The 25,193-nt window shown below is 42.6% G+C and overlaps 3 protein-coding genes across 3 annotated transcripts; 2 read left to right on the forward strand and 1 right to left on the reverse strand.

The window, feature by feature from the left end:
* Positions 1-100: 100 nt before the first annotated feature.
* On the reverse strand, positions 101-9,249 carry LOC104919811 (methylmalonate-semialdehyde dehydrogenase [acylating], mitochondrial). Its single transcript, XM_010731901.3, has 12 exons — positions 9,037-9,249; positions 8,703-8,744; positions 7,007-7,081; positions 6,415-6,576; positions 6,158-6,236; positions 4,891-5,193; positions 4,491-4,612; positions 3,945-4,134; positions 3,657-3,838; positions 2,768-2,947; positions 1,216-1,314; positions 101-1,120 (listed from the first exon to the last, which is right to left on the reverse strand). Exons 1-12 carry the CDS (start codon positions 9,073-9,075, stop codon positions 1,016-1,018), a joined length of 1,578 nt encoding a protein of 525 aa, XP_010730203.1. The 5' UTR covers positions 9,076-9,249; the 3' UTR covers positions 101-1,015.
* Positions 9,250-9,619: 370 nt separating this feature from the next.
* On the forward strand, positions 9,620-10,983 carry LOC104919810 (sterile alpha motif domain-containing protein 15). The gene is made up of 3 exons (XM_019263251.2): positions 9,620-9,723; positions 9,842-9,940; positions 10,738-10,983. Exons 1-3 carry the CDS (start codon positions 9,637-9,639, stop codon positions 10,909-10,911), a joined length of 360 nt encoding a protein of 119 aa, XP_019118796.2. The 5' UTR covers positions 9,620-9,636; the 3' UTR covers positions 10,912-10,983.
* Positions 10,984-12,067: 1,084 nt separating this feature from the next.
* lrfn5b (leucine rich repeat and fibronectin type III domain containing 5b) lies at positions 12,068-24,366 on the forward strand. The gene is made up of 6 exons (XM_010731921.3): positions 12,068-12,732; positions 17,936-18,852; positions 19,607-19,781; positions 20,794-21,124; positions 22,084-22,384; positions 22,519-24,366. Exons 2-6 carry the CDS (start codon positions 17,962-17,964, stop codon positions 23,212-23,214), a joined length of 2,394 nt encoding a protein of 797 aa, XP_010730223.1. The 5' UTR covers positions 12,068-12,732; positions 17,936-17,961; the 3' UTR covers positions 23,215-24,366.
* The last annotated feature ends 827 nt before the right edge of the window (positions 24,367-25,193 follow it).

Raw genomic sequence — 25,193 nt, forward strand, 5'->3', positions numbered from 1 at the left:
TCTTTTCATCTCTGGAATTCAACTAATCCGCCCTTTCATGCTCCAGCATACCAATACGGGGATTACAACAGAACCAGAGGGACCATTTCAACACAAGTCAACTCACTTAGTGTCTTTATTCAAACAGAGAACTACACTCACGTATTCTGATCACCTCTTAATATTATACAATATGACCTAAGAGGGAAGGCAAGGGGACGGATATGGAAATGGCTCATATTACTCTGGATGGAAAAGATGTCTAGCATTATACTGTACTGTAAGTGCAGCATAATCACAGGAATTCATCGTAATAGTTTGTAATGTCATGTAGAAACACTGCAATTCAACCTGTATACCATCCCTGACCACACACACAAAAAACTCACTCTAACAGTACAGTACAGAAATACTGTGTACAGTGTACAGTGAGACAAACATTTAGAGGACAAAAGCTCAGCAACCGTTGTTTCAGACTTTAATAGAGACAGTGTGTGGCCTTGTTTGAATGTAGCACTTGTTCATACAGAGAAAAACCTTGAGGAACTGGAGTCATTACTCTTCTTTATACTGCAGATAATAGTGTATATATAGTTTTCAAGTATCTACACAGCTCTCTGATAAACACAGAACCACAGAGGATAGTGGTGGAAGACTGTCGCTGCTTTAAAAGCAGATTCCCTGATCCTTTTCAGTTCTACGGTAGGCTTTAAGAAATGTGGTACCAGAGACACGGCAGATCACGAAAACGACCATGATTCAAAATCACAGTCCACTCGATCAGGACAGGACACACATGAACAGGAGACAAACAGGTACAAAATACAACAAACCCATCAAGAGACTCACACCGCCGTCATTCATTTCGTTAGTCCAGTTCATATCCCCACATCTGGTGTACATTGCATGTGAGTGTTTGTGCGACAACACTGCATGAGAGTTCAAACAATCACCAACTAATGCGTTATATTTTTCAGCAGTAACAAGGACATGTAACTTTTTGCTCGTTGCAGGTTATCTCGGATGTGCTGTCAAATTAGCGTCCCATGGTTGGCATGGTAACCGCCGGGCTCGTCAGAGTGGCATCCTCAGCCTTCCATTGCGATGTCACAGTCTTAATCTGAGTGTAGAACTGGATGCCCTGGTGGTAAAGAGACAACAGCTGTAATCAGACGGCCGTACATGTGCAGATATTTTTTATTATCCAACATGTGACAAGCTGCTTTTGTCGTTTACCTGCTTGCCATAGAAGTTGGTGTCTCCTCTGAATGAACCTCTGGAGCCGGTGAAGGAGAACATGGGGAGGGGGACGGGGATGGGCACATTCACGCCAATCTGTACATACAGAGAAACAGATTAATGTCATACACAAGTGCTGTACTGGGGTACAGATACACCAATGATTAGAAGTTTAACTTTTAGTTGGCAGAACCTTCCAAAAATCTGGGACCTTTAAAGCCACTGCAACCCCAAATCCACAATCTTCTTACTATGTCAGAAGTCTAATATATATAATAAAGACAATCTAAAAAGTATTAGGAATTAGTTCCAGACATTTATTTCAATTTAATTCACTCATGGATGATTTTGCTACACTTAGTCTAATAAATAAACTAAAACTGTAAATTTAACCATACACCTCCTGGATTCAAGCATCTCTCTTTTAGATTAGCTTAATTGCCATGTTGTGCGACAGAAACTAAATAAATTGTAACCAAACTGTCTTGGTTTGTCTTCCTGCTGTTCCAGCAATCATCAGCTCTGCTTTGGTCGATATAAATCAACATTTCTCACAGTTAGAAAATTATTCTGGTAAAATAACTCTTGTCTGGTCTGGTGGCTGGAGCTTAGCTAAACTGTCAGAAAGAGCTGTCTGACAGCAAAGTAAACCAGTGAAACTTTTCTAAATATAGCATACACTTTAACTGATCGTGATGTTTTTAGGTGGCTAAAATATGTTCCCCATCCACAGCAGCACACTGCTTAGCTTCCGTGCCCGTACTCATGAGGGGGATTGTCAATCAAAACTGGATCGGCCATGCCTACGCTGTCTTGAGAAATAGTCTAAACATTAAAATGAGCCATTTTTTTCAACTAGGTTTTCTAAAAGTTATGAACATGTAGTTTCTCTCAGATTTTTGTGGATGCTTAATTAGAGGATCAACTTTGATATCACACACATGTATTTTCACTATTTCAAAACCACATTTGCAGAGGCTTGAAGAGTAAATGTAAGGCAGACATGGACAAATAATTCCTTTAGAAGGAAGGCAGTGAAAAATGATTCTCCTTCTCTATCTGCAGGAGAATTGCTGCTATGTCTAAAATGATTCAACTCCACTGGATCAAGACTCGATTATCACACAGAATCTGAACCAGACTTGAAGCCAGCAAATCAGCTCCTGCTTTATTATTTCAGCTTTGAGATTGTCCCAAACTTTCTATGTTTTGGCCGGCGGTATCTGGTACAATTTGCCTTAAAACATTTAAATGTTTGTGCTGTAATAATTCCTCCTGATCAGACTGAACGTACATTTGGGCACGTCGTTTTAAGATAGGCTTTAAAAAAAATTGTGGACCCATCACTAAAAACATTAGCTAAATAGCTCTGTTGAGCTATTCACATTTCACATGAATGGTGTCTGGTTTCTCTTTTTCCAACCAGAACGCCTCCCACACAAAACCGTTTACTCATCTCATTCAGGTGACTCACTGAGGACCAAAATAACACTACAGGTGATCTCTAAATGAAGCAGCTGCTTGTTCTAATATAATCTCCAGCTCTCACCTGGCCAACGTCCACCTCATGTGTATATTTGCGTGCTGTGGCGCCATTGGTGGTGAAGATGGCAGTGCCGTTGCCGTAGGGGTTATTGTTGATTATAGAAATCGCTTCGTCAAGGTTGTCAGCCTCCAGGACGACAAGCACTGGTCCGAAGATCTCCTCTGTGTAACACTTCATGTTGGGCTGGAAAGAACAGCAGAACGATCGCATCACAATGTTTCCTCCAGAATTTAACATCATGTGAAACTACTGCCTGAAATTAATTTATTAACACTTACAGCTGCCTTCTTTTGTTATGCAACATGTCTGACACACAAACAGGAAACCTTGGTGGGTGGGTGGAGAATGTCCCTGAGAAAGCTACATGTTATTAAATGATCTGTACTGTGACAGCAAAGTTGTCCAGGCAGGAAAATCTGCCCCAAGCCCCCAAAATTTATAGAGTGGTCTGACTTTTAGGCTTAGGAGTAAATGCATTTTTTCCAGCTTTCTTAACCTGGGAAATAACTTCCATCACTTCAAGATATAGGAGAGAGCTGTAGAGCTCTTCTAACCTGTGCTCAGCAGTTGGACAATATTAAGACAGTTATGCACACTAGAGAAGTTGCTGAATTGTGACTTAAAATGACAAAAAGCTTCATCGAATTGATTCAGGGGTTCTTGTGTTACATTTTCTATTCTACAAAAACGAGTTCTTGCAATTTACCCGAGCGAGGGAAGAGTTTTCTTACTAAAAATGCTGCAATATTTAGTATGTTTTTTTCCAGTCTCCTGTTATGAAACTACATTTTCTCTAAAACTTACAAACTGTCATACTGAAACATGCAGTTTTATTACACTGGACTTTTTAGGGATTGAAAAAAATAAGTGTTGCACCCAAGCCAAATCTCACCGTCACACCGCTAAGGATGGTGGGTCCTACAAAGTTTCCATTTTCATATCCTTTGACGTTGACATGTCTCCCATCCAGCAGGACCTTGGCACCTTCATCCACCCCACTCTGGATCAAAGACTCTACCCTGGCCTTGGCTTCAGGAGAAATCAGGGGCCCTACATCTGCCCCGGGCTGATCACCTTAAGGATACAGATGCGTACAATTTCCCTTTATTAAGAGCAATATTATAATACAATATATTGTTTGACATGATCAGCAAATTTGTGCTACTAGTGAAGGAGTTACCTGCATTCACGCGCAGTGATTTAGAGCGCTCCACCAGCTCTGGGAGCCATTCACGAGAATCCCCTACAAAAATAGCAGTGGAGAGAGCCATGCAGCGCTGGCCAGCTGCACCGAAGGCAGCACCCACCAGCTGGTTGATGGTGTTCTCTTTGTTAGCATCAGGCATCACCACACCATGATTCTTGGCACCCTAAAATGAAAAATGTAGGACACGGCTCTGTAGAGTTTCTCTCCCGACTGCAGGACATCAAACAGAGGCAGCACAGCACTAATCACACATGTTACAAATCTCAGTGATTGACAGTGAAGTACTGAGCTGTTGTCTTGGCAACTGTAATAGTAAATATTTCACTCCATATGTATTTGTCCACAATAATAGGAACAGTGTTTAATATGTGGGTTATCATGGAAACAATAATCCCTGATGTGAGAGTTGAATATTGAGTCTATCCCTCCATCCATTATTTATAACTGCTCATCCTTTGCAGGGTCGCAGGCATATATAGTCTAATGAGGTTAAAATGAGCCCTGTGAGTTCGGCTGTACCATGTTAGACTGCACTCTCTTGCCGTTCTTGGATCCCCGCTCGTAGATGTGCTCTCCAGCCGGGTTGGAGCCCACAAAGCTGATGGCTTTGATGGCCGGATGGTCACAGATGAAATTCACAGCTACACAAAGATACAAACAGATACTGTAACACCTTTCTTCTTCATGTATGCTGCACCCTGAGGGCACAATATGAGAGCAAGGCCTTGAATACAGAGATTCAAATCCTCTTCCTGCTCCTGAATTACTTACAGATATAGATGGCGCATATTATGGAAATATCCAATCTACATATTGCCCGGGGGGGTGTACGATTAAGGTTTTGAATCATCCTTGGACCTTTAACAGTCGCTCATTACACACAGATTGCCTGCATCTGAATGAACATGAACACACTCACCTGCGTGTTGGCCGTGGATGATGTTGAGTGTGCCATCTGGTGCCCCGGCATCCTGAAGCATTTTGGCCAGGAGCATTGTGCATCCTGGGACACGTTCAGAGGGCTTCATCAGGTACGTGTTGCCACATACCATGCCAATGGGGAACATCCACAGAGGAATCATGGCAGGGAAGTTAAAAGGGGCGATGCCCGCACACACCCCGATGGGCAGGCGGTAAGTGTAAGTGTCCATGTCTTTGGTGATGGACGGTAAGGTCTCCCCCAGCATTAGGGATGTAATGCTGCAGGCATGTTCAACCACCTCTGGTGGGGTGAAGAGAAAGAAAAAGAATGAGGTAAACCAATAAAAAAAAAGTGATAAAGAAAACATGACATGCACAAGAAACTGTTATGGAAATATGAGCTATTTGAGATGACAGGCTAATGTACAAAATGAATAATGAATTTCAATAAAGACAAATCCTCTTACTTAATAAAAAAAACTGCTAATTGATTTCTTTTCCCTGTGAGTAAACTGTAATAGAACTTGTGAAAACGTCAAGCACTGTTGGTCTCAAATCTCTGATGCTGGCAGCACATGTGCAAATGTAGCCCCGTCTTTCAGCTGATGAGTTAAGTGTGCATGCCAGAATAACTCAGGCATCCCCAAAACTGGGAAATGTACCAAGTACCAAAAAAACAAAAACAAAACTTTGCCAGCTCCGTCTTAGAATAACCAAATTTCATCTTCCTTTCTTTGCAAGTGTGCATGACTTTTTTAATTAAATCAGCACAGCTTTTATTGATGCAAGTCTCTACGGCAATGAGGGGAACTGTATCATTATCTTTCTGTAGTATGCTGCTAAAAGCGGAGCCTGCAAAGTGTTTTACATAGACTTCAAAACCAGACACACTCTAACATAAGGACTTAATGTGATGCTGCAGAGATGCTGTTTTCTTAACCCTTGTTTTGTTATAATTGGACACTTTTAAAGCCTCTTGAAAAGCATTTAAGGCCTCTATATGCCAATATACCCCAAGTGAAAGTCACTTTTGCAGGTAGTGTCTGGTTACACGCAAATAATCGACACCCTGGAGCCACTTAGTTCACGCAAGCCGATGGCATAAAGGGCTACCAAAGATAGAGACTTTTCATCAGGAGATACAGATACTATAGACGATAGTTTGAAAAGGGGAAATTTGATCTCTGCTATATATTCGCCAGCACTCTAATCTAATCAGGATATCAAAACTCAATAGCACACTGGGAAGTCTGCGCTTTACTTACGGAGTCCTCTAAATACATCTCCCTCTGCATCAGCAAGAGTTTTTCCCTGCTCCAAGGTGATCATTTTAGCCAGTTCTTTCTGAAATATTCAGGAAAAAACAAATAATTCAAGACGTCAATGAGGGGGGGAAAGAAAATAAAGAAATATTGTACACATTCATTCTTCCTGTCCAATTTGTTGTCTTAAAATTGATAAAAGATAAAAAAAAAAATTAAAAAAAAGACACAACACATTATCAAGCAAAACATTTCCTTACAATGTTATCCTTGATGAGCTGCTGGTAGCGCAGGAAGATCTGCTGCCTGCTCAGGATGGAGGTCTCGGCCCAGGAGTGGAAGGCTCTGGAGCAGGAGTCCACGGCTGCCAGCATCTCCAACTCGGTAGCTATGGGAACACGTCCCACCACCTCATTAGTGGCCTGAAGGGGCAGCAAACAACAGACAAGTTGACTTAAAGCAGGGGAAGTCATTACATAGTATTACAGCAGGTACATTAATTGATTCATATTAATAACCAAATGTAGGTTTCACATCCTTAACAGGTCTAATATTTCATGTGATGTAAGTAGACAGCTGTTGGGACGCTATAATCATCTACCACTGCTTTGCTAGAGGCTTACACTTGCTAAACTACAGCAGGGCTGGACTTATATATTATAAAAAATGATTGGCTATACAAACTGGGCACTGATTTCTCTCCCTTTACTAATTAATAAAAAATTGCAAATTAGGACTTACTTTCCGATGTTAAAAAGTTACTACTACAGCACTGCACTGGTTATTTGCAGCCATCTTATAGTGGAGGACTTGTTACTGCAGGTTGGATATGGTAAATCTGTGAGTACTTACAGGATTGTTAATGTCTAGCCATTCGGAGGTGTTTGACTCCACGAACTTGCCATCAATGAACAGCTTGGTGGTGGGCTAGAGGATCACAGAAGCATATGATTAAATCTCTTCCGGCGTGGTTACATCATTACTAAGTTCATTACGGACATCCACAACACACACAGTGACTTCCAAACACATTTGTTTTAAGTCTCTCTACCTTCTAAGTAGGTCAGACATTATAAACAGAGTCAGGAGGGTTCAAAGAGTCTTTCATGGTTGATCATCTGTATCCCAATCCTGTAATACATACTAACACTAAGCTGGGTTTGAGTATAGAGTGTATTATGCAGTGGAAGTAAATATGCATATGCACATCTGTCTGTGATAAACGATTTGATACACATCTAGATACACAGGTTACGATACGATTCAAAAACGATATACAGATGACAGATTCGATACGAACTGATACAGCGTAAGAACGATACAACCGACGCAGCCATATCTCTCACTTGTTAAACCGAATATCCGGTAGCATCAGTTTATCGTTCACAACCTTACATGCTAGAGTGAAAAAAACATGTTGCTCTCTTTTTGTGAAGGTGACTTTCCTAACCTACCTAAACTGTAGTTTGCCTGATATCCAGCTATGCATATCCATATGCACTGCATTATTTCCTGCAAAACAGTAACTGCAGTGATGTTTTTCTATGCAGTCTTAGATCTTGCATTGAGAACTGGGAACTTGTAGTGCTTTAAAAAGGTTTATATACCACTTTTTGGATTCACGCCTCAACACAATCTAAGTTAAAAGGTCTAAGTGGAGCTTCTCTGACTTAATTACAGTCACATTTTTTTGCTCTGACTTTCTAAAATCTGTAAAACCTTACAGAGAGATTTTCTCTGTACGTTTGCCACAGCAATCAAAATGAGCCAGTAGTAGCTTAGTGCAGATATGCCGTATCAATCTCAGCTAATACGCTGGCTGATAAAGGAAACAAGATATTGTACAAAGAAATACCAAAATATGATTGAGATCATTTTGAAACAGTGTTTTAATTACAGGAAACATTTGAAAGTGTATTTTCCACATGAAAAAGTAAACCGTTATTCTATGAGGTTAACTTCATATTGATATCGAAATTTAAAAAATTCCAGCATGATTCAGGCTGTCTGTAATCTGATCTGTGAAGGTAGGATAAACTGGATTTTTTAACTGTAAGAAATAAGATCTGAATCTGGAAAGACAAAACATGCAACCGAAGGAAACGTATGAAAGTGAAAAATGAAAATAACTATTTTATTCAAAAGAATTACCAGAGTTGATCATAATTGTATTTAAACTGACAAAAGAATTACCAGAGTTGATCATAATTGTATTTAAACTGAAAAAAAAAACAAAAAAAACAAGATCAAAACTTGAAATTTCAGTTTCAGATTTTATGTTTTCAAGTACAAAACCTTTGACCCCAGCTCCATATATTTGTCACTTTCACATTTCATTAGAACAAGGTCTGCAAACACAGTGACATTATGAGTCATCCAAAAAATTAAATATTTATCTAACAGCTAATAGCTCATGGAAACAGGGAGAGGGAGAGAGAGCAAGCAAGCTCAAACGGTGTCAGAGGTTTGCTGTGAAACAAGTATGGCGACATATTAGCCTGTCAATACAAAGAACATGTGGTGAACACGTAACATTAGAGGCTCATACCACTGAGGAGGCGGAGTAACAGCGACCCAGCTGGAGGGGCACCTGCAAGAAAAAAGAAAACACCAGAACATTGGTTAACTTTAATTCACATTAAACTCATTGTCTAATGACTTACAGCCAAGTCTGAATGCTCCATTGGGGGGTCACCGCTGTCCACGTGATGTAAATAAAACCTGCCCTCACCTACCCAACTTGAGTTGCACATAAATATTCAACACTTGCAGAAAATGAGTGACTGTGTGCAGCGTGCTTACTGCACTCAGCTAGCAGCGCATGTTGTTAGCTATTCCAGCGTCAAACAAAACCAAAATGTTATGCATGAGTTTGTTTTTACCTTTTTGTTTAAAAGGGACCGGAGGAGAATTGCTGCCATTGTGGAAAGTTACGTTTCTCTTTTTTTTTTCCTGCACCGGAGCCCTTCAACCGACCCACAAGACACGGGAGTGCAAAGAGAACTTCAGCTAGCGGATATGTAGCAGAGGGCAGAGCGGAGGGATAAGATGCTGCGCTTCACCTCGATCTACAAAACATCTGCGGCGTGGATGTCAGCGATCAGCGCCAGCACACATGATTTGTAGATCAGTGGAAGCTGCACGTGGCGTGATTCGCTGTTCCCCTTCAGTGTGGGCGGGATAAACCCGATTTACAAGCCAATCACCGCGCGTATTTTACCAACCGCCCTAAATTACAAGAAGCTGATTGGCTGTTTTTATAAACACAGACTTGAGTCATGTGTTACTTTTTTAAAGGCTTTTTTTAAAAAAAAATAAAACTTCGGTAACTTCAGTGTGAAAATGTGGTTTAGTAACCAAACAACGTCCTAAACTCCCCGCGGAAACATTTTTTAAATATAAAACAGGACAAAATGAGCTTTTGTGGTGTGAAGGAAACTCTTCTCAACAACTAAATGGCAGGTAACAGTTTCCATGGCAACATGCTTACAGGCAACATGGAGTTCCTGCAGTGGAGTTGTCATGATGTTGCAAGATGGATTGAGTCTTTAGGATTTCCACAATATAAAGTATGTTAACATTGACCTGACTAAACAGAGATAACACTGACAGTACGGGATACGTGCCTGTCACGCTTCCAAGACCATATTTCACTCCTCGAAGCTCATTATTCATTTCTGTCGGCAGGCATGTTTCACGGAGAACTTCATCACCGGAAGAAAGCTAATTTATGTAAATTGCATCTACATGCCGAGACTGGGAATCACAGATTATAAAGACATGCAGGTACTGAGAAGAGCTTTTTGGTGACAAACCTTCAGAAGAGATTGTTTACATATCAGAGATGGAGGCTCACACTGTGTTCAAAGAAGTTTAAAGAAGCTGGACCAGGATAATGATGACATGCACACTGAGGACATGACTTTTGATAAGTGAACCTTTGCTTAATTGGACAAAGTAACAGATAGATTGAAGAGGAAAAACAATACAGACCAACCTAAAGAAATAATCCTCCTGCAGTGTATTCTGAAAGTCTCTCGACTGTGTTCAAAGTCGACTGTAAACACCACAAAACTGGTGTCAAGTCTGTTACATCCCCGTTCAGCACTTTAAATGCTCTTTCTTTGAGCGGTGTGACATCCAATTAAAGTTGTGCATTGTAACAGAGCATCACTGACTGCAGACACCTCAGATCAGCTGTATCACATGTGCTGTTTGCAGTTGAAGCTCCTGTTTTTTTTTATCTCTCCCTGAGGTCAGGACTAAATTGGCTGAAAGTGTCTGTATATATTCAGCTCTGCTTTACTGTAGAAGCATTAAATCATATACCTAGAGACAGACAGACTCTGTAAAGAAGTGCCTTTGCCCTATTTAGTCGAGCTTTATACTGATTTTAGCCTAAGTCCTCTGATTCATTTGTTTTTGTGCATGTAACTTTATAGCCTTTCTTCCCATGATGCCACAATCTGGGCAATATCTCCTTTAAAAGACTAGACACTTACTCTCAGTGGGACTACTTATTAAATAAAGGTTAGATACTGTAAACATATCAAAGGATTCAACCCTGCCGTGTGCCCCTGCAGGTAATCTCTGCTCGAGTACGTGAACTACTGGGGATCACAGAGACCCTGTGGAGTCGCAGCATCGCTGACCCTTCACGGGACAACATGGGCCTGTTCTTGGAGAAAAAGAGCCGGACAGGTGAGCGGGCAGACAGCCTCACCTACCAGCGTTTCGTGGATGACAGGCGTCAGTGAGACAGAGAGAAAGAGAGAGAGAGGGCCACGGCATGAATCACAACAGTAAAGTAGCGCAGCAAAAAAAAAAAACCCAAGACATGTCAGTGTCATTTCATATCACCAACTGTCAGCTCACGATGACTCTGATGAGTGGGTCACATGCAGGCCTTGGCATTAACACTTCCCACCAGCAAAATGCTTGTATGTTGTCGTGGCTTGTGAAGAATCAGCTATTCTGCAAGGTTATGTGCAGGTAGCAAACATGTGATCAGTCTGAAAAAAATCAACCTTGAAATGAATCTACTGGCCTCCGAGTCATCTCACAACAAAGATTAAGTGCAGCACATTTCTATGCATGTAATGTCAGGGACTTTGTACACGTGAGGATTGTATGATAAACAGCTTAAATAGCTCTTGCTTTTCCAGTTCTGGATAACTATACTTAAACCACTTAGGCTATTTTTATTGATTTCAAGTGGATGTGTTGTAACTGGATGGAGCTATTGATCTGGAGTAGAAATCCTCAGGGTAATTCTGTGGATGACAACGAACACCTATTTCAAAGTGCCAGGAGGCCCCCGGAGCAGTCAGTCTTATTGGAAATATAAAAATAAATCAAATACTGAGTGTGTGTGAAGGTTTCTACACCACTGTACTGTAATAGACTTATGAACATATAGGCTACTTTGCCAAGTTGCACAAAAGGCCATAGGATCACCGCATCAGATAGTGATGGGGGGAGTGCCAAGAAGACCCACAGGGATCCAGGGCTTTCAGTTACAGCCAACTCAACACTTTCTTGCCAATAATCTATGTAATACATGCAGGGATATTCAGCTATAGGCTGCTATATTTGGCTTTATCCAGACCAGATGCACTGTGAATTAAAGGTTTTTTTATATAAAGGAATGGATGCATTTTCAATAAAACTCTTGCTTGGACCCATTACATGACTCATTTTTCATCTCCTGTACTTTCTAAATCTGTTCTTTTTTTAAAATTAATTACATTTTTTTTAGAGAATATTATCGGCCAACTGCATTTTCGTGCAGTGGAGTTCAATCTACATGAATAAATTATGATGCCTGCCTGTGAGATAGGCTGGGAGGCACTGCATCTGTCTATGCACACAAATGGTCTCTGTGCAGCTCGGAGCGCACTGATTACCATTCCGAGCACAGCACCTCTGGTCAGAAATGGAGCCGGGTCGGTGGTTGACAGTAGTCCGGGGGCAGAAGGAGGAGGGCGGGGGGGCATATTATGGCAGCAACCTTTCAGTCAATCTGGATTAACTCGCACTGAGCCCTGCGTCGCCAGCAATAACCCTCCCGTGAAAGAGATAGGAACATCTGGCTGAGCTGAGCACAGCGCCAGTCACTCACAGTGCTGTAGATATTAAAGCAGCCTCTTCGCTACAAAAGGCGTTTTCTCTTCTGGAGGTGCATACAGGCGGATGCGCAGTAGAGGCGATCCCGCACAGCTGCAGCCTCGAAGCCACACCGGGACCCTGCAGGTTGCGTTTTCCAGTGTTTTTTTTTTTTTCTTTTCTCGAAAGGGGGGACGCTGAGTTACATTTCTCCGCTTTGAGATGATGATCAGCGAGGAGCCGTCCTTTATCTGCTGCTCATGGATTTCTTGAAGGGCATCGCTGGTTTCGCAGGCCGTCACATGTTATAGGAGACAAGACGCGTGTTTCGGGACACCTGAATTATCTCCAAAAGAGGCACCGTCGGTCCCATTTTAGGCAAGCTCTCCCTCTCAGAATGCTCTCATCCCTCCTGGGAGGAAATCAACTCAAACCCACCCTCCTTTGACTTGGCTTCATGTTTCATCTGCAAGGTAAATTCAATATTTTATAGGCTGCAATTGGTGTGAATTGTCGCCTCTGAACTCTTTTGGGGGGAACTGTCTTTCAAAGAGGCGCAATATTGACTTCGAGTACTTCTCTCAGGACCCATCTGGAAGGGTTCAGAGTCTCCCTTGTGACAGGGGCTGTGGTTGTAACCCACCAGCCCAGGACCTGTACCGCAAGGTCAAAAAAGCTCCCCAATTGCCAAGAAACGTCGTCAGTTAGAAATTTTATTCTCAGTATCCACTTGGCTGCAATCTGTGCTGTTTTTTTCCCCCCTCTCTCTCTCTCTCTTTCTCCCCACAGGTGAAACTGAGAATCATGCCTAATGTGGCCATTATTCAGTCCGCTCTGGATGAGGATGAGATTGATTTCAGATGTGAGGTGTTTCTTTGTTTTACTGTGTATTTTATCAGCACAGAGGGTTCCTGTGATAGGCTGCTGTCTTTTAAACCCTTGCTGATATGCAAATTTCACATCAGTCATTAAGGTGTGATGAAGTCTAAATTAGCCTAAGTGACAAAATTGATAAAAAGGATGAGTATGTGGGCAGGGGAGAACATGTTGCCAGGTGACTGATGAAGACAGGTGAAATTATGGCCCTAATTTGTTTTGTTTTTTTATAGAAAGGATGAAGTATAATGGTCTTGTCTTATGTCGAGTGTTAGTTATCACAGATCTTATTATTCATGAGTGCCCGAGGCACCATTGTAACTGCTATACCAGTGAAATCAGGCCCACGCCTCATTTTGCTGCTTCTATTTGCTCTTACTGCTATGTTAATGCACTCAGTGATGTAGCTTATGTGCTGATAAGCAGAGGAGTGATATGTGGTTCCTGAACACCCAGGCTGTTCTGCACAACCAGCTCCACATTCACTGACCCAAATTTTTACTCGCCACAAAATAAGCGTTTGTTTTTCCTGCTGAAGAAGTGCTTTCATCAGGAATGGAAACACCTGAGATCATATGACAGTCACAAACACCTGGTCCACATGTTGTGTATATATACGTGCGTGTGTGCATGTGACTTGCTTTTTTGATTACACACCACAATACAAAAAAGAGAAGATTATGCATTATTTAGCCATTTTGTTGCTGTGTGATGTAGAAAACGCATGGTCTCAAAGAAGGTCTTTGAAAGAGGGTTTCATTTTGGCTCTCCCTCCATATTTAGACTGTAACATATTAAAAAAAAACATGTAACAGAGCATGGTATTGTCACAGCGAGGTGGTAAGGATTTTGCTGTTTCTGACACTTCCTATACTTGAAATTGCAATTGTGAACTGGCACATTTGAAAATCCACAGACCTACGGGCCCATACTGTGAAGAATAATCTCTCGAGGAGACCCATATTGATATTCAGAGGTGGTGTTCATGGATCCCGTATTCCTCTTTCTGGAAGAAAATCCCAGGTCATAAGCCCCTCACGTCACGTCACAACGGTGCAAAGAATTAAGATCCAAAGTCAGTGATCAGCATTTAAATTGGGCTGGTTCCGCTTCCTGCTTTAATGCAAGACGGCATCTAAAAAAAAATGAAGAGTGTTTTTTTTTTCTGTTTGCTTGTTTGATTATTTGTTGGACCAGTCAGAAGATAGTCAGCATATCAAGGTTTCAGTGAATCTTCTGTGATAGCATGTGAAGGGAAACACTTGGAATTACAAGGGGGAGTTGTAAATGCTGATGAACAGCACTTCTATTGATGCAGTGGGGTCTGCTTAGTATGCTATCCCCCTGGCACACACACACACACACACACACACACACACACACACACACACACATACACAAGCTTGTCTGAGAGAAAAATAATTTCAACTACATTAGAGTTCTTCATCAAGTAATTTTGTTTTTTATTATGCACCAGACTGGAAAAATAGTAATGATTCAGTCACTCTAAACATCAAATCCAATACAAAATTAACTGAGTTTACTATCTCCTTTCTTCTCATCACAACAGGGTCATAAATGGCACAATGAGTCTGCTCTGGCCCACAACCAGAACATCAATTGTCGAGGCCATTTCCTCCAGAGACGACTCTTTGTTCTAAATATTATTAGGTGATCTGAAAATGAGCCACTGATTACATCTCACCCAAAACTGACATTTTCTGTGTTGCCATGGCATCAAGGCTGTCACCCAAGAGCTATCGCGTTCTAACATTGGCAGACTCTGTAGGAAAAGGGTGTCACAGCACATACCCACATTCACAAACACAGATGTGTTGGTTAGATGGTCCATAACGGCATCAGTGTTTGGTCAGGATGTTTGGACTCAGACTACGATGAACATTTACCCCACAAAATAGAATTTCTACTAGCTCAGTCAAAATATGATCCACTTCAGCAAATGCAGCCGCTCCATTTGGTCTCATAAAACAGGCAGGCTGAGGACCCATTTCACCGCTTTGTCGATACCATTTTACCATCATGTTGCAGCATCAGTTTACCTCCTTGACACAACAGAGCTTATTCTTGGCAGAAGCAAATGTCCGGCTGCTTTCTTCCCAGAGTAACCCAGGTGAGACGCTGCCATGTGCCATCGTGTCGACCTGCGTGGAGGCATACTAAGCAGACTTCATCTCATTAACTTCCTCTCGCAGGGCTGCTTTCCCTGATTCCCTGCCCAGACGTGGATTGCAGAGGCTTTCTCACATGAGCTCCAGCATAAGTTAGACCATCTGAAAACATATCCCCCATGACCTCACCGGCCGATTGGCATGCAGTATGCTGCATAAGGCTTTTCTTAGCGAATGCTGCCCCAGGGAGACCATAGATATCCTCTCCAACAGTATACTGCTGCTGCTGCTGTTGCTGCTACTGCTACTGCACATGAATGTCTGTCTCCATTGCTGGGGGTTGTTGTGTAGTGAGCTACCTCTATTAGGCACAAATCCACCCACTGGTGTGTGTGTGTGGGTGTGTGCTGTCAGGCTGTTCTGTTCTCTGAGGGCGAAAAGACCTGCTCAGAGGTAGTAAACGAACATTTGATTGACTAAGAAGGAGATTATGGTTAATGCATCAGTAGATTATCTGTTTTCTTGTTTATCTGTGGTCCTCCCAAGTCGCCTTACTATAATGAACAACCCAACCTGGAGGATAATGATTTTCTGGAGGTGTGACATTTAAAGATGAAGTGTGTGATTGATGAACGCATTGATTGATTATCTACTTATTTGTCCATGTACCTGATGAGTGCAACCTGTTATGCAAATCTCCGTGGAACAACCATAATTAAATGCAAATTAGGGAGCAAGAGCAACAGCTATTTCCTGCCCTGTCTCACCGGCGAGGGGCTGTCCTTTTGTCCTCACAGAACAAATTTTGTAGGGATTACCATTGCAACCATTCTCTTCACGTTTGGCTGAGTTTTCAGCAACGAAAAAAAAAAAAAAGCCCCATCTCAACATTCAGAGTCAGAGCACAAGCTGGTTGGCGCACCAACATGATCAGACTTGCCTACACCTCAGTGCTTGTACACACCCCTCTGATACACACACATCCACGCATAAAATAGATCTAAAAGTTTCCACACTTAGGCAACATTACACATAGATTTACACCATTCCTTGACACTGAGGTCATCTGCCATCTTTTGAGGAGAATCATGACAACATTTAACAACCATCTATTTCTCACCAGCTCAGATCACTGCAGCACTGCACCCCCAGACTACAGTCCACAAAAACAGGGCTCTTGTGTGACTTGGTAAAGTTGTCCCTTATAAAAATGGGTCGAGAAAGACACTGATTCATTGCTGCGTGATCAGCAGTATTCGTGAAAATGTCACACCATGCGTGCTCTCCCCATTGATATCGTTCCTTCTTTTGCTATTAAGGGGCATTTTAAGGCGACCTCTTTCCAGCCTCCCTGTTGGGCGGTGATTCATTTTACCCAGCTGTCAAAACGCAACTGTTGTCAGCCGGATGCCACCAGGCTTCCTTCACTCCCCGTCTCACATTAGAAACATGCCCCCATATGGCAGGCATGTCACTCCCATCCTGTCTGATGTTTTCTTTACTCAATGATATTTTCCTCATACTCCGACTGTCAAGGTTATTACACCTTGTGCCATGTGTCATAACTCCGATGCAACAGAAGCTCTTGGAGCATGAAGGTACTCAGTTGGCAGGCTCTTTGCTGAGGCAAGATTTTTATGCACATTCTCCAAGATCCAACGTCGACAATGGAGGCATTACCAGTAAACCACAGAACGCTATAATCATAAATCAGCCATTCTCTTCGGTATTTAAAGGTTAGCCTTTGGAATTTTACTACAGTTGTGGGATTGGATCTCTTGTTCTCGGTGTTTGATTGGATTGGTGTCCCTTTCTGTGTGCTGTAATGAGACACCCAGAGGGTTGAATATTGCATGTTCAACCAAAATGACACTAAATTTCAGATCTAAAAATAATCACAGCTAATGTCACTCTCACTCGGGTACATTGTGTGGTGCACCTGCAGAGCTGTGATCTGATCTCCACTGTCTTAGTTTTATGACATGCTATATCCCTGACAAGGTCTCAGAATTCATCAAATGGATCCCTCCTTATCCCCCATCTCAGTTGTGTCATAAGTAAGAGTAGCGGCAGAGAGAGCAGCAAGAAAATCAATAGCAAGGCATAGCACATCCTCACTCAGGGCTCTGGGCCCAATCATCCCTTCCTATTGGCGATATGATCCTGGGAGATATCAGTCTAATTCTGATGAGACCCTGGACTGCCAGTCTAGACTTTCATCCCTTTGTACACAAACATAAAAGGACTAGCATTATCATATCAAAAAAGATGATCGTGGGAGCAGGGGCTAAAAAGAAGCGCTGTCGCAAATATCAGGCGAGATTACCAGGGATGTTTCATTCTGAAGTTTGCAGGTGACTAATTGGTTTCATGTTTAATTTCACAGTATATATTGTTTGTTCAGGTATTGACTCGCCTAGCTTCCTGCACAGACTTTGGAATCTCTTTAAATCTTAGCTGTGAGCTGGCAGTGACAGTGTTTCAGCAGAAAAGCTTGAACATTACAGAGCAGAAGCTTCAGTTTTCTTTGTGTGTGAATACAAAGATACAAAAATTACAGTTTGATAAAGATAACACAAAAATTCATTCAGAGATGTTGTGTTTGTTCTTTAATTGCTTAATAAAGAGTATGCCCCTTTCTTTCTCTCTTTTTGCTTTGATCTTTTTTTAGGTGTATTAACCTGACTCAAAAGCCAAATGGAGTCTCTCCTGGTTTATCTGATAGTCCTTGGTGTGGCTGTGAAGGCCCATAAAGTTCAGATATGCCCCAAACGCTGCGTCTGCCAGATGCTGAACCCCAACTTGGCAACTTTGTGCGACAAAAAGGGGCTTCTCTTTGTGCCCCCGAACATCGACAGACACACGGTGGAGATGCGTCTTGGGGATAACTTTGTAACCAACATCAAACGCAAAGACTTTGCCAACATGACCAAGCTTGTAGACCTGACCCTCTCTCGGAACACAATCGGCTCCATTGCGCCTCATGCTTTCAAAGACTTGGAGAACCTACGAGCCCTTCACCTTGACAGCAACCGGCTAAGCCGCATCACCAACGATACCTTCAGCGGCATGTCCAAGCTTCACCACCTCATCCTCAACAACAACCAACTCACCCACATCCATATTGGGGCCTTTAATGATCTAACCGCACTGGAAGAGCTGGACCTATCCTACAACAACTTGGAAAGTGCGCCATGGGTGGCCATTCAAAGGATGCCCAATCTCCACACTCTTAATTTGGACCACAACATGCTCAGCTACATTCCAGAGGGCACCTTCTCTGGGCTGCAGAAGCTCAAGAGGTTGGATGTGACCTCCAATAAGCTTCAGAAGCTTCCTCCTGACCCTATTTTCCAAAGAGCAGGGGTCCTGGCCACCTCTGGGATAATGGGGCCTTCGTCTTTTGCGTTGAGCTTCGGAGGAAACCCGCTGAGGTGTAACTGTGAGCTGCTCTGGCTGCGGAGGTTGCGGAGAGAGGATGATCTGGAGACCTGTGCATCACCACAACACCTTGCTGGACGCTATTTCTGGACTGTTTCGGAAGAAGAGTTCCTGTGTGAGCCTCCTCTCATCACTAGGCACTCTCAGGTATAACTGAATGGAGCTGTGCACTGTAAGACATAACACTCGCTTCTGTTACACTCCCTGAGCCAGACACTGGATTCTGTGTCAGTTAATCCGAGATGGCACTTTGTACTTTCTTTGACTGTCACACTAAATATTAGCTTTGTGAGCCAGAGGAGTCTTACAAGACTTGTGGGACTCATCTAAAACTCCCAGCTAACTTAATATTGTAAAATATATAGGACTTGTTTAAAAATGTAATCAAATTGTGGTCTGTGGAGAATTTTAAGAGAAGTTCCTTAGTTGGATTTTCAGGTTTAATAAAACTATTTGCAGGTTTATGATAGATCCAAGGCGAAGCTCTTATTACACACTAAATGTTTACAGTGATTTATCCCTTGATTCATGCATCCAAACAAAATTATCTGATCAAATCCTTGCCAAATAACAGCTATATCATCTCATTTACATTCAGCAGACCTTGTTTGCATAATTACTTGGACTCCATCTTTTACACTGCAATGTACTGTCATATTGATTGTCTTGTCTTCATAATCATTCTAATTCAATATCATGTCACTGATCAGTTGTTGATTATATTTACAGGGAATATAGCTTTAAAACATAGCATCATCAATATAGGCATTAATTATACCATTTCAGTTATTCAGACTGTCTAAGCCAAACTTTCAGCAGTTTGGGGATTTAGTGCATCAGTGTGTCTCTCTATTATATGCTAAAGTCCTCCCACTAACTGTGTTTTCTCCCTCTGATTCAGGAGCTGCGAGCTTTAGAGGGTCAGAGTGTGACTTTGCGCTGTAAGGCCAGGGGCGACCCCGACCCTATTATCCACTGGATCGCACCTGATGGACGCCTTATGTCCAACTCCTCCAGGGCTGCGGTCCACACAGACGGCACGTTGGACATCCTCATCAGCACTGTCAAGGACTCTGGTTTGTTTACTCCCCAGTGGCTGTGCTTGTGTTGTTGACTGAACAAAATTAGTTGTTTGCTTGTGTACACAGGAGGCTATAGGACTTAAGTATTTGTCTACATAAGGTGATAAAGATTTGAGTGTTGGAAAAGTGTTGACGTGCACACTGATTAAAGTCTCAGTGATATGACAAATGACTTTTTTCACCTTGCTGGATGAAGTTTCTGTCATATGCATCTATTTAGAAAAATGTACTATTGGTTAAAGCAACAAACGTTTAAGTAATTCCAACTTAGAAATAGACATTTCTAAGTTGGAATTTGACATTTTGGGAAACATGCTTAATCTCTGGCTGAGAAATAGATGGAAAATTGATACCACTCTCATGTCTGTCTATTAAATATGAAGATGTGGTATAGCCTGCAGCCAGTTAGCTTAAATGAGCCAACCTCACTCTGTCAAAATGAACAAAATCCACCAGCACCTAAGCTCACTTATTGCCTATTTGTAAAACCAAAAAATTATGTTTTTATAGATGGGTTATGAACAGTACTATTTCTTGGCCAGGAGCAACCTTGTGGTGATGACAAAACTCCAGCAATAACATCATTTGTTTTTATGCAAAGGCTTTTGTCCAGATTAAACAAAAGAGCTGTTAATTAGTGAGTGATTAAGATGTGCTGGCAGGTGAATTTTGTTCCACGGGTGCTGGCTCTATCCAAAATGCTGACCGGGTGCTTGCTTTTAGCTGTAAATTTACCAGATATGAGACTGGTATCAATTTTATCATCCAGCTCACTGCGAGAAAGCAAAAGAGTGTATTACTATGGAGCCCCTGAATTCCCAAAAGATAATACTTCTTTATCTGGTGCACAAGATAAAAAAAGTATTATCTTTCAGGACTATGGAGGCTCGTATAGTTCCCAAAATGTCAAACAATTTCTCTAAATATGATGTTTTTATTGCAATGTGAATACATGTTGTATATCACAATGAATACCAGGAAGGATAATAGTTAGTTTGTGTTCCAGGTTCCTTCACCTGCGTGGCTTCCAACCCGGCAGGCGAGGCTCAGCAGACGGTGGATCTGGTCATTGCTAAACTGCCTCATATCACCAACAACACAGTCACAGAGCGTGAGCCTGACCCTGGATCTTCAGATATCGCAGTGACCAAGACGGGGCCAGAAGTGGGAGGGTTGCCTCTGGGGAACGCAAAGACGAGCCAGGAGAAGAAAGTCGTAATTGCTGAGGCCACGTCCACCTCGGCTCTGGTCAAGTTTAACTTCCAGAGGAGTATTCCTGGAATACGCATGTTCCAGATCCAGTATAATGGCACCTACGATGATTCACTGGTTTACAGGTAAACAGACATGAACTGCTGGGTTAATACCATGCGTGAAAGCACAAGAAAATAATGCTTTCTTCAATACTGGCTTAATAACTCAATTTAATCTAATAAACAAACCATAAATCTGACTCAGAATTTATGCAAATAAACATAAGCTGATTGGAATCATATTATAAAAAATCCCCTGACCATTTTTTTTTACCTTATAGTCGACTTTGAAGGATTAAATTTCTTTGGATGTTAAGAACTGGACATGGCTGTCAACATCTGAGGTGTCGATTTATCCTACCAGGAAAACAGACTAACACACTGTATCTGACTTCTTGTTCCTCGACTCATAATCCCCCCTCGTTGGACTGTATCAGTTACTATGTGCGAAACCTTGATAGTGCTTCATCAACAAAACCAAAACAGAATGTCAGCACAGCTGATAAGAGATGAAAGAGTATTCAGTCAGTGTTTTACAAAAAATCATCAAGGGCTTCGCACAAGCCCATCTGAGAAACCAGCGTACAGCAAGTAACCATCATTCTTTCATCTCGACCCGCTTTCATTCCATGTTTAGTGCTAGTCACTGATATGATAGGAATGCTGCACAGACCTCCCCCCTTTTTTTCCAAAGGAAGTACAAAGTCAACAACACATGTGTGTTAAGCGGGGGCTACTGAATTCAGGAGACATTAGAAAAGCAATCCTGTAATCCTGATGTGAACAAACAGTGGCATCATGCCTCCCCAGTGACTAAGAGCAACCTTTTATCGGTAATGACGCCGGAGAGGAAAAATCAAGTGTCACAAAAGATTATACCCAGGGAGATCTTAAATATCCCCCTGAGAGATAAATTATTGTCATGTCATTTTATCCCTATAAAACAATAAGCTGGATAATCTGATTTGCTTCTGTCTCCTTTCATTTAACCCTCCTTAATCTATGTCAGAACTCACAAAGCCTTTTTTTTTTTCTTTTTACAGGATGATACCTCCGACCAGTAAGAGCATCCTTGTAAACAACCTGGCAGCTGGCACGAACTATGACCTGTGTGTGCTGGCCATCTACGACGACCAGGTGACTTCGCTGACTGCCACCAGGGTGATAGGTTGTATCCACTTCACCACAGAGCCGCAGTACCTGAGATGCCATTTCATGCAGTCCCAGTTTCTTGGTGGCACCATTGTGGTTATCATTGGAGGGATTATTGTGGCCTCAGTGCTCGCTTTTATCATCTTCCTCATTGTGCGTTACCGGGTGTGTAACCAAGGAGATACAGATAAGGTCAGTTTGGCGTGTTTCGCTTTGTTTTTGTCCTTCTGTCTGTTCATTATTTCTGTTGATAACGAAACAGTGGTGTGCAATTTAATTGCTTTCATTCTTTTCTCTCTTCCTATACTTGTCTCCTGTCATGTCAGGCTCTAGAGATGGGGGATATTCGGTCACTGAGTAGTGATGGACAGCTACAGGGCTGTGGGATTCCTAAGTCCCTCTCCAAGCAGGTCCTGCGTCCAGAAAAGAGTGACAAGGACTCCCTCCGAGTAGCTCTGCCGCCACCAGAGCCAGCCAAGCAGCGACCGCCAGTCGCTGGAGCCACCACCAAACCCTGCGTCCCAGACTGCACTGTCTCTACCTCTGCTGCCAGCCACAGCTGGCACCCGGCTTCCCCAGGTGCTCCGAGGCCCAAGCGCTCCAATGCTCCACCGAAACCATCAGAGGCTCGTCGGGCTGAAGCTCAGGCAGATGTCGAGCTCGATAACATGAACCGGAATAACTCGTCGGAGGTTAAAATGGCCACCGCTGTCGCTCTGGCTGTTTCTGGCCAACCCACCAAATGGACTACTGTTCCCAGAGGTCCAAGGCCCCACCAGGCCCCTCAACATTACATGACTGTGCCTGCAGGTGGAGTGAGGGTGAACCGCAGGCACTCCCTTAACGCAGACTCATACAGGGAGCGCTGCTATATGGCCTACCCCAAAACTGGGGCCAGTCTGCGCTCCAAGCGGAGCCTGTCGATGAGCGGAGAGCTGCCGCAGCTCGAGAGCACAACAAACATTCACCGGGCCAGGGACAAGCTCTCCAGGTCTGAGTGGCTTCTGGAGAGCACTTTATGATTTGGAGTTTATGACCTGTGTTCTCTTGTTTTCTTGGATTGGATTTGTGGCCCGTTGTGAAACAGACAGGGATTTTATGCCTTGTTTTGAGCTTTTGTGCTCTCTTTTTGAGGGACCTGTAAGCTTCTCTCATATATTTGGGAGCAAGGCAGGCGCACAGGGTTACGGGAAACGTTTCACAATTTGTTTTCTACCTTATAACCTATCAAAGTATTCTTTATAATGACAATTGATCAAACTTTGATGAAAGGCACAACGATGTATAAAACGACTTCATGTACAAAAATGTTTAGTTGTGTGAGATACTGTATATCTCAATACAACCCTAAGTGTTCATGTGGTATTGAATGCAGTAACCTGGACATACTGTATTATAACAAAGACCGCAGGGGGTGGGGTTATTATACTCGCAGTCTCATTGCCTGTTACTTAAAGTGAAACAATCTCTGTAGACTTTGAACATGATTCTTGTCTCCAGCTCTACACACAGACGGTGACATGTGTTAATTACCTTTGGCGGTAGTTTGGAGAGATTACGAATGTGCTTTACATCCCAGAGGTGTTGGAACAGAATGTAGTAGACAGACAGCGCTCCATCTTTTCATCCCAACACTCCCAGACACAGCACAATGCAGTATTTTTGTGGCACAAAGTCGACTCAGCCTAATACTGCCCTCCGGTTTGAATCGATACATTTTTATCACATAATTACATAAAGACTCAACTCTGATAGGATTCCTGTCATGACTGATTCAAGCAACAATTGAACCAACACCAACAGCATGACAGGTGCGGGAAGTAATCTCATATTACGTGTGGATTGGGATCCAGAGGAATGGTTCATTTCCATATTTTTTACTTACTGACGTTATCATGTCACGCCGGTGACAACCATTGTAAATTAACTAAGAGAAATGTAAGAGATAATCACAAGTATGGGAGGACGTCAGCTCTTGATTTGCTGTTGTTTCTGTTTGATGTTTACCAGTATAAATAAACCAGTGATAAAAGGGACAAACTCAGACTAATCTCATTTTCAGCTTGCTTTGTTAATTTTCACAACTTTCCCCCACATCCGAAACAGAGAGCAGCCCCTCTCTGTGCTCTGTGCACTTGTTTCAGAACAAAACAATAGATGCATCCCTCAGTCCGGCAAAGCTCTACCAGCCAAAATGGTAATGAATTTGAGCTTTCAGTAGTCTTGCAGCAACATGATTCCCCTTTCTCTGCGAGTGGTGGACCTCTGACAGATCCCTGCCCTGAGCTCTTGTGTTTGTTCAAAAATAGGAGGGAGGGAGGCAGATGATGAAAAGAGGCCATGCTAGTCACTGGGGATGCCTCTCGCCTGCGCATCTCCTCGCTCGTCTGACAGCGCCGTGCCTGTGCCCTCGGACGGCAGCCACTGCAGAAACCTGCCGCAGGAGAGGTTTAACACAACCTCCGCAGTGGGAAAGCGTGCACGACTAATTCTACAGTTACAGTAATGTGTCCCTGATAGCGGGGCTGACATGATATGCATTATCTGGTGGAATATGAGCTCTGATTCACTGTGTATTTTGCTGGTCGGATGCTGCCTGATTGATTTTTATATACATGCACTGTCTGATATGCCTCTCACAGTATGAAACCTCAGGGGATACAGCATATTGGGTTGGAAAAAAAAAAGCAGCACTGTGCAGGGAAAACCTGTTAGGATGAGCTGCACATACTGTATGTAAGACATAAATTAATTGCTGTTATCCAAACAGGCTGGATTCAAGCCCCTTTATTCATTAAGTCTTGCTCATTATAGGTGATTAAAATGCTGAGGAGCTTGGCCTGAACCTTGGTTCAGTCTTTGGCGAGGGCCAGAGGTGTATGTTAATAATAGATGCATTTCTGGAGAGAGAAGGAGAGGGAGAGAGAGAGAGAGATGTAGACTGAGAGGAGGAGAGGAGGCGAAGCGGAGAAGAGGAGATGGAGGGTTTTGTGAAACAAAT

The sequence above is a fragment of the Larimichthys crocea genome, chromosome XI (genome assembly GCF_000972845.2).
Source record: "Larimichthys crocea isolate SSNF chromosome XI, L_crocea_2.0, whole genome shotgun sequence".
Classification (NCBI taxonomy): Eukaryota; Metazoa; Chordata; class Actinopteri; family Sciaenidae; genus Larimichthys; species Larimichthys crocea.

Excerpts from the sequence above, each read along its gene's own strand:
- LOC104919811 (XM_010731901.3), bottom strand. The coding sequence starts at position 9,075 with ATGGCAGCAATTCTCCTCCGGTCCCTTTTAAACAAAAAG. Across the intron at positions 8,745-9,036 it reads GGTCCCTTTTAAACAAAAAG|GTGCCCCTCCAGCTGGGTCG; the intron begins GTAAAAACAAAC and ends TTTTTCTTGCAG. Across the intron at positions 1,121-1,215 it reads CCAACTTCTATGGCAAGCAG|GGCATCCAGTTCTACACTCA; the intron begins GTAAACGACAAA and ends CTTTACCACCAG.
- LOC104919810 (XM_019263251.2), top strand. The coding sequence starts at position 9,637 with ATGCTTACAGGCAACATGGAGTTCCTGCAGTGGAGTTGTCATGATGTT. Across the intron at positions 9,724-9,841 it reads TAGGATTTCCACAATATAAA|GCATGTTTCACGGAGAACTT; the intron begins GTATGTTAACAT and ends TTCTGTCGGCAG. Across the intron at positions 9,941-10,737 it reads CAGATTATAAAGACATGCAG|GTAATCTCTGCTCGAGTACG; the intron begins GTACTGAGAAGA and ends GTGCCCCTGCAG.
- lrfn5b (XM_010731921.3), top strand. The coding sequence starts at position 17,962 with ATGGAGTCTCTCCTGGTTTATCTGATAGTCCTTGGTGTGGCTGTGAAG. Across the intron at positions 18,853-19,606 it reads TCATCACTAGGCACTCTCAG|GAGCTGCGAGCTTTAGAGGG; the intron begins GTATAACTGAAT and ends CCTCTGATTCAG. Across the intron at positions 19,782-20,793 it reads CAGCACTGTCAAGGACTCTG|GTTCCTTCACCTGCGTGGCT; the intron begins GTTTGTTTACTC and ends TTTGTGTTCCAG.